General features: G+C 46.2%; 1 protein-coding gene across 4 annotated transcripts in view; it reads right to left on the bottom strand.

Annotated features, from left to right (window-relative positions):
• EIF4H (eukaryotic translation initiation factor 4H) overlaps window positions 1-14,453 on the bottom strand; it is a 160,954-nt gene that overhangs the window by 106,199 nt on the left and 40,302 nt on the right. For 2 of the 4 annotated variants that reach the window (XM_069226891.1, XM_069226893.1), the window contains one exon: window positions 10,008-10,061. The exons of the other annotated variants lie outside the window; for them this stretch is intronic. In XM_069226891.1, the coding sequence (XP_069082992.1) occupies window positions 10,008-10,061 (54 nt within the window). The remainder of the gene's footprint in view (window positions 1-10,007; window positions 10,062-14,453) is intronic. 4 annotated transcript variants of the gene reach the window in all.

Genomic DNA, 14,453 nt, shown 5'->3' with positions numbered 1-14,453 from the left:
GGGACCAAACTTTGGAATTAGACCAATTTCGATGCAGAGCCCTCCACCACTGCTTGGTGATACAGAGTTTCACTTCACAGGTTAAAGTGGCTTTGTATTTCATCACTGTGCAGTCAATGCAGAACTTGAGATGTGGCTCGACCACTAGGCAAATTTGGTGAGGATCTGTCAAACATTTGTTTGCAACAGTGTTTACAGGGCTTAATACCTGTCATTTTCAGAGGAGGCATGTCCCTTGCACACAGTAAAACAAGTTTTCTTGATCAAGGTAAGGGTCTCAATGAGGTAGGAGATAGCTCTGAATCTGCATCTGGTGGCACGGAAAGAATGGACCCGACATTATTGTGCAGGAGGGGTGCCTATATAGGCTCCACACAACCCTTCCGAAGGGGAAGGATGTTACTGTGGAAACACATGTCGCTTACCTACCAGCATGCAGAGGAACTGTTGAAAGTTCACAGATCCAGTCTGATGCCTGGCGAAAGGCTACGAATCTGCAAATAGAAGTCTTCATCAGAAAGTTCAAACAGTATAACAGCAGAACCTTACCTGCTAACTTTAGTTCATCTAATATTCTGTTTTATTAGCTTATAAATCCTGGCAACAAGGCACAGGCAGCTTGAAAAATATCCATCTCAAGTCTGCGTTGCTTCACGTCATTCTTGCCAGTTTCTCAATTTGGTCACCTGAAAATAAACTTCTAGTATTCTGAACACTTACAAAGAGTGCTCCAAAAATTGCATTTAATAAGCCCACTTTATCAAGATTTTAGCTAACATCAAGCAGATTCAGTGGACGAAGCTTTTCTCAACGCTCAGCAAAAGCATCTCAGAGCAACAACAGCACCTACACCCACAGATCCTTGCATCTTTCAATCAAGTAATCAGCTGACAAATACAAAGCGCTCTGCTTTTTAGACTATTTCCTTCCTAGCTAAGCCAATCCTGAAGAGATGCATAAAATTATTTCATGAAGGAATTTTGACCCAAAATCCTTGTTCCTATGCAAAGCGGCTTATCACTTCGAATTCATGACAGTTTTGCTATACTGATATATATAAAAATTTAAAACAAATAAAAACAAAACATTTGCAATGCAAGGGGTCTCACGTTTGCTTGTGTTAGAGCTGATGGCGTTGTAAACTCCTAACCCGACTTTTCACCTATCGGCAAAAGTGCATTTATGTACGTAACCCGAAAAAGTGCAATTAACTGTGTAAAGCGCTCGACTTCTGCCAAGCGAAATCGCGCTAGGAAAATAGAGAAAAAGTAGTCCACGAGCCAGTCAGAAAACAGCGAGCCTCGCATGTTTTCTGTACTTGGTCGATGCGCTTGATGAGGGCTAGCCACTGGAAAAGGCATGACGTATGCATGCCTTCGACTAATGAAAGCAAGCAGATTTTAATAGGCAAGCCCACGAACCAATGAAAAACACTGACGTGACGTCGACAGGGCTCCGAGCCCTTTTCTAATACCTAAAGCGTCTCGCAAGCGATACGCATGCGACGCAGGATCGACCCTAAAAAGGAGGGGTCTCTATGCCAGAGTAGTTTAGTTTACCACTGCTCTTAAACATAATAAACCAGTATTGCATTTATGTTTCAAGGTATTATTTAAAATGGGTTTCTCTTTTGGTTACTTCCTTATCTAGGAATGTTAAAGCACAGATGCTATTGGCTGGACTGAAGAAATAGAACCCCAAAAATAAGTTTTAGAAAAAAAAGCTTCATAACTTATGGATAAAGGTGATGCATTGGCAGCCAACATAACAACTAAATTGTACATGTGCTGAGAGTGAAAAAGCTCCAAAGTTGTTTTCCACAGTGGGAAAGCTAGATCTCCCATAAAAATTAAAAAAAGCACTGGGTTACATTATAACTTTATAATAATGTATAACTTCACTTAGGAATAGCTAAAACCATGGCTCAAGAGCTCAAATTAAATACAATTTAAAATCCAAACTGATGGTAAAGTTGAATTTTAAATTACTGTTTTGAAAATGCCACTTTTAGAAAGTTTCCATTTCTCTGCCTAAAGCCCTTTCAGAGATAATCCTGTGCTGTCACATGACAGCCAGATGGGAAGTTCCCCAGGAAACAGAAAAAAGGGCTTTGGCTTGGAGAAGGTGTGACCTCCTCCAGACAGGATGGCATTAAGAAGGTGGCCACAAACTGTATCAGTTTCAAAGGGGCAATGTAAGGAAATGCCTCCTTGGCATGGTTACCCCCTGACTTTTTGCCTTTGCTGATGCTATGTTTTGAATTGAAAGTGTGCTGAGGCCTGCTAACCAGGCCCCAGCACCAGTGTTCTTTCCCTAACCTGTACTTTTGTTTAACACAATTGGCACACCCTGGCATCCAGGTAAGTCCCTTGTAACTGGTACCCCTGGTACCAAGGGCCCTGATGCCAGGGAAGGTCTCTAAGGGCTGCAGCATATCTTATGCCACCCTGGGGACCCCTCACTCAGAACAGACACACTGCTTGCCAGCTTGTGTGTGCTGATGAGAACAAAACGAGTAAGTCGACATGGCACTCCCCTCAGGGTGCCATGCCAGCCTCACACTGCCTATGCAGTATAGATAAGTCACCCCTCTAGCAGGCCTTACAGCCCTAAGGCAGGGTGCACTATACCATAGGTGAGGGTACCAGTGCATGAGCACTGTGCCCCTACAGTGTCTAAGCCAAACCTTAGACATTGTAAGTGCAGGGTAGCCATAAGAGTATATGGTCTGGGAGTCTGTCAAACACGAACTCCACAGCACCATAATGGCTACACTGAATACTGGGAAGTTTGGTATCAAACTTCTCAGCACAATAAATGTACACTGATGCCAGTGTACATTTTATTGTAAAATACACCCCAGAGGGCACCTTAGAGGTGCCCCCTGAAACCTTAACCAACTACCCGTGTAGGCTGACTGGTTTTAGCAGCCTGCCACACTCGAGACATGTTGCTGGCCACATGGGGAGAGTGCCTTTGTCACTCTGTGGCCAGTAACAAAGCCTGCACTGGGTGGAGATGCTATCACCTCCCCCAGGCAGGAGCTGTAACACCTGGCGGTGAGCCTCAAAGGCTCACCCCCTTTGTTCCAGCACCGCAGGGCACTCCAGCTAGTGGAGTTGCCCGCCCCCTCCGGCCACGGCCCCACTTTTGGCGGCAAGGCCGGAGGAAATAATGAGAACAAGGAGGAGTCACTGGCCAGTCAGGACAGCCCCTAAGGTGTCCTGAGCTGAAGTGACTAACTTTTAGAAATCCTCCATCTTGCAGATGGAGGATTCCCCCAATACGGATAGGAATGTGACCACCCTCCCCTTGGGAGGAGGGTGTACCCACCCTCAGGGCTAGTAGCCATTGGCTACTAACCCCCCAGACCTAAACACGCCCTTAAATTTAGTATTTAAGGGCTCCCCTGAACCTAAGAATTTAGATTCCTGCAACTTACGAAGAAGAGGACTGCTGAGCTGAAAAATCCCTGCAGAGAAGAAGACGACACCAACTGCTTTGGCCCCAGCCCTACCGGCCTGTCTCCCTCCTTCAGAAGAAACCTGCTCCAGCGACGCTTTCCCCAGGACCAGCGACCTCTGAGTCCTCAGAGAACTGCCCTGCTTCCAAAAGACCAAGAAACTCCCGAGGACAGCGGCCCTGTTCAACAAAGACTGCAACTTTGTTTCCAGAGGAGCAGATTTAAAGACCCCTGCAGTCCCCGCAAGAAGCGTGAGACTTGCAACACTGCACCCGGCGACCCCGACTCGACTGGTGGAGAACCAACACCTCCGGGAGGACCCTTCAGCGACTCCGAGACCGTGAGTAACCAAAGTTGTCCCCCCTGAGCCCCCACAGCGAAGCCTGCAGAGGGAATCCCGAGGCTCCCCCTGACCGCGACTGCCTGAACCTAAAGTCCCGACGGCTGGAAAAGACCCTGCACCCGCAGCCTCCAGCACCTGAAGGAACGGAACTTCTGTGTAGGAGTGACCCCCAGGAGGCCCTCTCCCTTGCCCAGGTGGTGGCTACCCCGAGGAGCCCCCCCCTTGCCTGCCTGCACCGCTGAAGAGACCCCTTGGTCTCCAATTCATTCCTATTACAAACCCGACGCTTGTTCGCACAATGCACCCGGCCCCCCCGTGCTGCTGAGGGTGTACTTTTTGTGTGGTCTTGTGTCCCCCCCGGTGCCCTACAAAACCCCCCTGGTCTGCCCTCCGAAGACACGGGTACTTACCTGCTGGCAGACTGGAACAGGGCACCCCCTTCTCCATTGAAGCCTATGTGTTTTGGGCACCACTTTGAACTCTGCACCTGACCGGCCCTGAGCTGCTGGTGTGGTGACTTTGGGGTTGCTCTGAACCCCCCAACGGTGGGCTACCTTGGACCCCAATTTGAACCCCGTAGGTGGTTTACTTACCTGCAAGAACTAACATTACTTTACCTCCCCCAGGAACTGTGAAAATTGCACTAAGTGTCCACTTTTGAAATAGCTATATGTGTTTTATGTAAAAAGTATATATTCTATTGTGAATATTCAAAGTTCCTAAAGTACTTACCTGCAATACCTTTCAAATGAGATATTACATGTAGAATTTGAACCTGTGGTTCTTAAAATAAACTAAGAAAATATATTTTTCTATACAAAAACCTATTGGCCTGGAATTGTCTCGGTGTGTGTTCCTCATTTATTGCCTGTGTGTATGTACAACAAATGCTTAACACTACTCCTTTGATAAGCCTACTGCTCGGCCACACTACCACAAAATAGAGCATTAGTATTATCTCTTTTTGCCACTATCTTACCTCTAAGGGGAACCCTTGGACTCTGTGCATACTATTCCTTACTTTGAAATAGTGCATACAGAGCCAACTTCCTACAGGCAACCAATGTCACAGGCAGATTTCACACACACCTAGGCCTGCCCCTGCAATTCTGTAAGTAGCTAGAGAGACGCCAGTCCGAGTACTGGGAAACCCTGTCCCAGAACTAGTTTTGCAGCTGGAATGTCTCATTTTCATAGACACCTCAGGTGTGTCTATAGCTATGACACAGGGAAGGAAGATTCTGACACCTTGATGGGCACAGAGATGCAGTGCGATTGTTTAGTGCCAAACCCCTAGGAATTGATTTAAGAGGGGGAGTAGGGTAGCCAATGAGAATTTTATTCCTACTGGTCAGGGAATCTACCCCACCAACAAGCTAGTGCCAGGCTTAAAGGTGGACACCCCTGGTTACATCCTTCAGAACCCTGCTGGGCCTGTGGAAAACAGAAGGGCTGCATTTGCTGAACTAAAGAACTGAAACGGCGGAGGACTGACCCTTCTGTGTTACCTATGGAGAGAAGCCAAAGGTTGGATCAGTTCCTACCTGAATCCAGGACAGAAAAGTGGTATCCGATAGCCTGTTAAGCTCCAGGAACACAAAATGTTTGAGGACGCCTCCAACAAAGAAGAGCCCAGATGAGAAGTTCCAACTGTACTTGCACTGCACCCTGCTGGTGGGTTCTGGGAGATTGAGTCCAACTCACCAAGTGGCACCTAAAAGGTCCTGGACCCCTGGCTGGCAAAGTGTACTCTCTCCCCTTCAAGACTGAAAAAGTAGACACTTAAAAAAGGTTCTGTTTTTTTTTCTCCCCTAAAAGAATCAGAGGCTACCACAGGACAGCTGCTGAACCACCCATGTCCCAGCACCGGTCGGATTCAACTTGCAGGTTTGCCCAGCTCTACTTCCAGAAAAGTTTCTAAGTCGCAAAGTGGAGGATTCCACCAGAACAATCTTTGAGCAGCACCTCGCCGTTATAGAGCCTTTATCTGATCGAGCTGACAGCTTGCACAGCCAATGAGACTACTCCTCTGGGATAAAAGAGGGGGGGAGGGGAGAGGAAGAGAAAAGAAGAAAAAAAAAAAAATGAATCAGAAAGTACACTTTTCACAGGGGCGACCCTGGTCCCGGTATCAGACAAATGCTCCATTGTGGTCAACCTTAACTTTGGATCTGACCCGTTCTAGCATGACCAGATACTCGTGGTCGGCATTAGAAAACATCTAAAAGTCATATTGCAGGTTTCCCAGATCCTATTTTCGACATTTAGATGTCTATTTACCCTTTTAAAATGTATACTATTTTTATAAATTGGACGAGAATGTTTACTGCGTTTAGTTTTCGGACTGAGCTAAAGTTAAAGTACCCTAACCTGATTCTGAATAGCAACATTATTACTTGGTGGGGTCTCACAACCACCCCAAATAATAGCCCACTTGTCCACAAGTAGGCTCACTCTTAAGTCATAGGACAAAAACAGTAACCTGTTGAACACTCAGACTCTTTGCCTCTGGTCAGGCTGTCTAGTTCAGGGGGTGTCCAACAGAAGTGGCTAAAAGTAGAATATCCTAATCCAAGAAAAATATATTTAAAAAAAAATAATAATCTACACTATTTGAATGCTGGGGTGAAAGAAGATGATCATGTTTGACAATGGAAAGCTTCTGCAAACCTGGCTTCAACACCTCTCTGCCACACTGTGTATAATGCAGCTTCAACTATGCCTTAACATGAATGGAGCACTTGTGCGAACCTCGTGCACAACACTAAGCAATTCCTACATACCACAATGCAAATAAATCCACAACTACAAAGCAGCACTACAAACAGAGTAGCCTCTTAACCCACATGGATGACAGTATGTATCTGCAATCCTGACTCAAACACCTCCAGACCACTCTTCAAGCATATTAACAAGTTCACTGTGGAACGATGGAGGACCCCTGCAAATTGCACACTTGACAAATGTTTTTCACAACGGTCTCACTATAACCCTACATTCCAGCCATGCTCAAACAGTGTAGTGTTTTTAACCCAGCCATATGAAAGCATTTCAGAGCTATGAACAATAAACAGTTTGTTAATGTATCTGAGGGGGCTATCTTGACAATCTAAAATGAGCACAATGTACAAAGTCAATGTTTTTTCTGAATAGCTGGTAATCCTGGCACTATATTGGATACAGCTGCTCCAGTTTGGCCAAAAGGGGACAAGACACTGCTGTACGACGATTCCACTCAAACTTTGCAAACTGCATTGCCGGAGCAGATTTTCTAAAATGTATTCTGCCATGCAGAAACAGAAAGCCTGACATTAAGTAATTCCACTTTAAAACTCGCATGGGACGCAAAACATTCTATAACTTGGCTGTGTAATTTAGCATAGCCTAAAGAGGTATGGAAGGCCAGATCTTTAGCAAATCTCCTGGGGAGAAAACCCTTCTTCATACATGTTCACGTCAGTGTGGGACACCGGTCATAACCCTAATATCCAGAAGTGTAATCTGCTCATCTACAAATAAGTGGTGAAAGTGTAAATATGCATCCGCTTTGTCTGAACAAATGACAAGCAAAAGCACAGTTTGGGATCATTGCATGGTCTAAGTCTACAGCAGTGAAACTGACCCTTTAAAAAGTATTAAATATACACCTCAATACCTCAATGTAAGGCTGGGGAAAAAAAAAAAAAAAAACTGCAAATGTTTTTTCCTGAATGAAGCTTTGTTTACACCTGCTGACAACACAGAATTAAAACAGAAAAATTGGTAGCATGCTGCAAGTCTCACAGTTTAAGACATAACAGTTAGCAGAGCCTCAAAAAGGTGTTTAGGTAACGTTCCTATATGCCACAGAGACCTAGCAAAAACTATCTCCTTCCGACCAGTACGACAGGGTCACAGACAAAGGAGAGGTTGCCAGAACCACATCTGGCCAGATCAATACTACCATTATTATTGATAAAGTTATTGAAACAAGTGATAGCCAGGAAGCCCTGGCTGGATGTAATGCCACGGATTTGAAAGCTGCCAACTTCTCGGACCTTCTAGGAAAAGGTACAGCAGTAGTCTCTACTGAGCAGTTTAAAACCCAGAGACGGATGCCTCTGTCTCAGATGAACCAAAAATCCCTTTCTTCAGTAACTGAATTCCCACAGTGTACACACAAGCCTTACTACATACCAACCTGACCCAGAACCTACACATCTACCTTTCATGTATTTGAGCACCACCCTCAAAGTATACCTGTGCCAGTAGCCAAATGCTTCTTGATCATATACCTCCCATTAGGTTAGATTTAAAGCAACATAATAGTCAGAATATTCAACATACCAGGTTTGACGCACAACTTGAAAATCATTTGGTTAGTAATATAGCAAGAACTAATCTTTACAGGGGACATGAAGATTAACAGATTTTTATACAGCTTTACAAATGGCAATATTTCTCAGCTGAATTCACTGGGAGACCACAGAAAATGAAAACGGCCTAAAAAAAAAAAAAATCAAAAAAAAAAAAAAAAAAAAACACCACACAGAATCATGATCTAGTTTAAGTAAACTACACATGGCCTTTGTTTTCTGCAGCTAGTTATAAATAACCTACATATCCTGTACCTCCAAAAGGTCTTGCAAATGTTAATGGACAAACTGGTAAACCCATGTGACCCATTCTGAACATAATGGCTCCAAAATATTAATAGTATCAAGGACCACCACTAAGATCTTTTAAATAAACTGAAGTAAATCCACCATGAGCCTGAAATCAGCATAAACTGCACCCCTCCAATCTATAGAGTGCAGACTACAGAAATACATGCATAGGGAAAACTTCACTTATAGTTGGAAGCGAGCTGCTTGGGTTCAGAGCTGTTAGAGTGATATGCAAAGGGGATTTACCTCTCCTTGAAAAAGCAATTTGTGTTGAATCGCAAGAGATTCATTTTCTAATCCCATCATTTAGAAAAATGAGGCCATTTCCACATTATTTTTGGCTGTTACTCGCACTCAATTGTCTACGAAACCTTCAAAGTGTGCCTGTTCGCCCTTCAACTGATTTTATACGTACTACTGATGGAATTAGCAATTAATGAGGACACCAAGAAGTTGCATCGTTGTAGGATATGTTTAGTTACTCTCACAAACTGATAATCAGCATATATTAACACGACCACACTCTTCGTCCCTCTACCCAACAATTTATGAAATGACTATACTACGTGGCAAACAAGCTTCTACAAGACTTGATCAACAGAATGGCAAGATGAGGAGACTGCTTTTTTCTCTCTTTCTTTTGAGCCAAATCTTTATAGTTAAGAGGCCTTATGCGCCACTGCATGATACATCCTTAAAGTCAGTCTGAAAAGAGAAGACACAATTGCAGCTAATTTAACCTTTACAAGCATTACTACATGATTTTACCCTATTTGGCAAAGCAGGCAGATGCACAGTCCACCAACTGATAACAGGGTGAATTTTTTGTTTTAAATTTGCAATACAAATTACTTCAACCACAACCTTCAAATATGCAAGTGTTTAATAGTTCTTCCGACTTAGACGTAGTGAAGTACCAGCGCCATTTAGTTAGGTTTTCAAAACTTTGCTGCACATTTTTAAACTGCTCTTTTATGAAAAGGTCATATCGTCTAATGAGTGTCTTTAAGCATCTCTCGGCTTCAACAAGAATTTTCAGTCTTCATTTCCAGCTTTATAAATCATGAAAAATACACATTTTACCCACACTGGCAACGGAGCAAGATGGACTTTAACAAATTTAAAAAAGGAACCCCCACCAAACTAAGGTATTTCCTTGAAAGGTGCGGCAATAGGTGCAAATGAGTGAACCTAAATATGGGACAGTATACATGGTGCAAGTGAGACTTAATTTTTGTTAGGTGAATATACAAGTTTAGGTATACAAGTAAAAAAAAAAAAAAAATCTAATGTGCAAATCAAATCATTAAGATACTGTTTAAATGTACGAAAGGAACCGATACTTATTAACCAGGTTTATATTAGAAAATGTATTAGAAGGCAGAAACCTTAGGCCCAAGTCAGACATTTTAACTAGTCTAGTGGTGTAGGTACACTGGAGTGAGGTTGTGGAAGAAAATCCCAGTTTAATTTTAGCCATCCGTGAGCATGCAAGCAAAGTTTGAAATTGTGTATACTGCATGGCTCCAATCATTAAAAATGTGGATAATGTTACCAGCGCCGGGGTCGTCACTTTCACCTCCTCTAGAGCCGTAAGAACTACTGCGTTCTGAAAAACAGTAAGATTACACTTTTTGCACTTCTCATAAAACACTGAAAACGAAGTGCAAGAAATCAAGTCACAGCAAAAGGACCCACTTCCCCCATCGTAAGTATGAAATATTCACTTTGCACAATCAAGGTCATAATTGGAAAGTCTATTAAGGACTTTGGAAAGTCAGTTAATGAATATGGAACGTCAACTCTTGCATAATTGAACGAGACATCAGTATTTACCCCAGTGCATCCCCCTGCAAATGGATATTACAGCATTGTGTGTCAAACAAATACCTTGTTTCAGGCTAAAAATGCTTACAAGCAACTAAATAGGTTTATTTTATTAATGGAACCCACCAGACAAAAAAACTCTTGAACACATAAAAATACTATAAAGGTTAAATACTTAATTTTATAAAAAGAGAAGACAGTAGTAAAGATAATGCAGATGTACAAGAAGATGTACAGTTAAAGACGCAGAAATGGGGGGCGTGGCCAAGATAGTGGCCGGAGCGGCAGCATAAAATTGGAAATCCGCGCTCAGCCAAATAAATATCCTGTTCTCAGGAGAGTACTGGATCTCTCCAGCTAATCTCCATGAATCCTGCTCTCTGCAGCCACCTCTGAACACACTGGGCCGCCGCAGGGAGCGACACAGGACACGGGCAGTGTTTCGATAGTAGCGCCGGTCCCCGGGGACTTACGGCAGAGATGCACATCGCCCCGAGGTGTCTCCTCTGGGAACTGCACACCACCCCACCCCCACCATCCCCCTCCCCACCCCAGGGTCGAACGTTCGCTGCGGTGATGATTCGTCGCCGCGAGAGATGGCTCGTGGTGCAAGAGGTACCGCGCATGCATCAGCCGAAGGACTGGGCGGCAGGCCTCGGCAGCGTTGGTCGTGCCGCGGCGCGCGCTTCCGGGTTCTGCTGAACACCGCAGACGCGGCAGTCCACCCTGCTCGGGGCTACGGAGGAGGACATTGGCTGTCGGTGTGGATCAGAGGGCGCCCTCGTGTTGAGGTGTCCGCAATGCCGGCCCCCTAGCGGATGGATCTGCGCAACAGCCCTGGCACGAATGGGGGGGGGGGGGGGGGGGGGTGTGAAAGGGGGGGATTGGAGAAAGAGGAACTTGGAGGGCCCAGCCTACTCCCAGGCCCCGCAACTGGACTTGGGCCTAAGAGGCTGACCTTGGGAGATCCAGGTAAATTGCCGGCAGTGTAGGAGGAGCTTAAGTAATTGCCCTTGCCTCTCCTGGCACTGGTAGCAGTGCTGCCATTTCCCTAGTGGCACTGCATCGCGCTGTGTACATACTGCGGACTGAACATTGGAATAACCTGGAGGACATGTGCCATTAACGTCCACTGCCCTGAGGGGCCAGAGACAAAAGCTCACCCCGAGTCTCGGGGGGGCGGGGGGGGGCTGTGCGCGCTCTGGTGGGTGGGTGATGGGGGGGGTGGGGGGGGGGGTAATAGGCCCTCCGGTACTGGAGTGGCTCCCCCTGAAATTGGTTTCCTCCACTGGTCCTGCAGACACCATTTTAACCATACCAGCCAGTGAGCTATTCGAGGGGTGCTCGCTGGGCAGTGCCCGAACAGGAGACTGAATGGGTAGACAAAAAACCTCCAAGAGGCCAATGATCCACCAGATGCCCCACCCACAGTTTTGGACGGGACATCTTATGCCCTACAGCAGATCGACGCCACACTCCATATTTATACCTCACAATATGAAAGGGTTCTTCAGGTCATCTTAGACTCTAAAATCTCCCTGGAAATGAAGATTGATGCAATGACACTAGATGTTAATTTATTACGAACGTTTCACCGCCAAATGTTGGAAAGCTTCTCCGAAACAGAGACTGAAGTGGCCGAGATGTGCCCCACGAAGGAACTACAAGAGTACGAGACAATTGAGTATGGAGGTGACAGCGTTACAACGTAGAGCTGAGGACGCTGCAGGGCGGTCGAGGCGCAACATCCACCTGGTGGGGTTCCCAGAACGTGCAGAGGGCCCCAATGTGGAACTGTTCTTGGAGCAGTGGCTCGCCGACACAGTACTCCAGGATAAAGTGCCAAAATTCTTCTTAGTGGAACAGGCACACAGAGTGCCAGGAAGACTCCCACCACCAGGGGCCCATCCCCGACCCCTGATCGCTCGCCTACTTAACTATTGCGACAGACGTGGTGCTCCAGCTTTTCCGTAAAAATGGGCAGTTGAAATTCGAGGATGCACTCATCACTGCCTATCCAGGCTTCACTGCAGAGGTCCAAAAGAAGCGTCACTCCTATCTGGTAATAGCAGATTCCTGTGCAGTAATAAAACTCCAAGAGGAGTGCAGGCGGGCCCCGCCAACACGGGAATGGGATGGGCTGCTGAGGGCCTAGGCAGTCTCGGACTCTATTTATACAGACATGGCTGCACAGACAAGTTCTTACAACACGCTATAATGTGATCACACGGAATGACGGGGCATGGCCACACCACACAAGAAACATCGTATTCATGCATATTTGAAGCGTCATCTACTGCATATTGCCATGCTCCAGTAAACACATTTATCGGAGACCACCCTTTGGGAGGCTGCACTCTAGTAGGAAGGGTCAAATCTTTGGTACCATCTCCTCATCCTTCACCCACGGTGTGGCAATATGGATTTCACTTGGAGTGCCCTTCGTGGCTGACCGCACACAAGTAGATTCCAATGGTCGGTATGCCATAACCGAGGGCTACCTTGATGGTGCACCATTGTCACTCGTAGGTATATACGCACCAAACTCTAATCAGGGAAGCTTCTTGAATACAATGACTCCCGGTCTGCTTCGGGACCCTGCAGGGGACAGTCTGTGGGGTGGCAATTTTAATTGTGCACCTGATGTACTGGATCGCTCCTCCCACCCATTGTTGAACGCACCAAGTAGGCACACCTCCTTTGAATTTGTGGCTTGGAGAACGGGGAGATGATTGTGGGACTTATGGCGACAGGGGCATCTGGCAGAGAGTAAATACTCCTTCTACTCCCCGTTCCACGACCTGCAAACTAGAACAGACCTGATGTTGGCGCCATCAGCCATGATTCAGTGGGTGCATAGCTCAGCGTACCTGGCTCGCACTGTCAGACCATTGCCCCTTAAGGGTAGTCGTGGGGTGGGGTCGTCCGATTACAAAGATACCAACGTGGCGCCTGCGAGTGGAGGCAGTATCTGATCCTCTTTTCAGTGAGGAGCTCTCCACATGCCTATCCACATATTTTTCACAAAACAATAACAACATCACACCGAGCAATTGAATGGGATGCACACAAGGTAGTGGTGTGTGGCCATCACATGGCTGCCTTTGTGGGTGTCTGGTATTGCTTCGCGAGTTGGCCGCATTGAAGGCCAAAATGCGTACAGCGGAGGTCGCTGTGGCCAACGGTGAGTCACGCCCAGAGGAGCTTAGTTCCTTGCGGGCAAGCCATAGGGAGGCTGACGCCAGACAGGGCAAATATGACTACAGACACTATATGACGAGACCGTACGCAGAGGGCGACAGTTCAGGCCGATTACTGGCTTGACTGGTCCGGGACACCACACAGCCCTCGCCCGTTTGAACAAATAGATTAGACTCAGGCGTAATAGTTAACACTCAGGGGGCTATCAACGCTGCTTCTAACTCCTACTATCAATCGTTGTATGCTGCCACTCCCGCCCCCCACCTAGGCGCACAACCATTTTCCTGGCTGCCCTTCCCATGCAGCACATACATCCGGAGAGGTCTGCTGCGCTGGATGGCCCCATTTGTATGGAGGAGAGCCGTGCCGCAATAACCCAAACGGCCTGTAATAAGGCTCCGGGCATGGACGGTTTACCCATAGAATATTACACAACACAGGCGAACCACCTTTTGCAGCCCATGCTCACCATGTTCAATGAGGCGCACAAAAGAGGGCAAAACCGGAATCCATCCGCAATACTCTCATAGCAGTGCTTCCAAAGGCTGGCCGGGATCCTCTAGACGTGCGATCCTACCGTCTGCTCTCCCTGTTAAACACAGACTGCAAGGTTCTAGGGAAACTAGTGGTGAACAGACGCCTCCCACTCATTCCTCATTTGATGCAAGAGGACCAGTCTGGATTTATCCTGGGTCGTAACATCTTCCTGAATATCAGGAGACTACTTCGTCTTCTGCACAGCACCACTAAAACGTACCACTGTAGTGTCGCCATATCGAGACAGCGTTCGATACCCTAAACTGTGACTTCCTAATTAAAACATTAGATAAAATGGGCTTCTGGGCTGGAAACATAACCTGGATCACAACATTATACTTTAACCAGACGGCTCGAGTCAATACAGGGCAAATTATTTCAGATACAATTTCCATACACTGGAGGACCAGGCAGGGCTGCTCGCTCTCCCCACTGT

The sequence above is a fragment of the Pleurodeles waltl genome, chromosome 3_2 (assembly GCF_031143425.1).
Source record: "Pleurodeles waltl isolate 20211129_DDA chromosome 3_2, aPleWal1.hap1.20221129, whole genome shotgun sequence".
NCBI classification, from domain to species: domain Eukaryota; kingdom Metazoa; phylum Chordata; class Amphibia; order Caudata; family Salamandridae; genus Pleurodeles; species Pleurodeles waltl.
The sequence above is the reverse complement of the archived record's forward strand: the minus strand, read 5'-3'. Positions and strand labels throughout refer to the sequence as shown.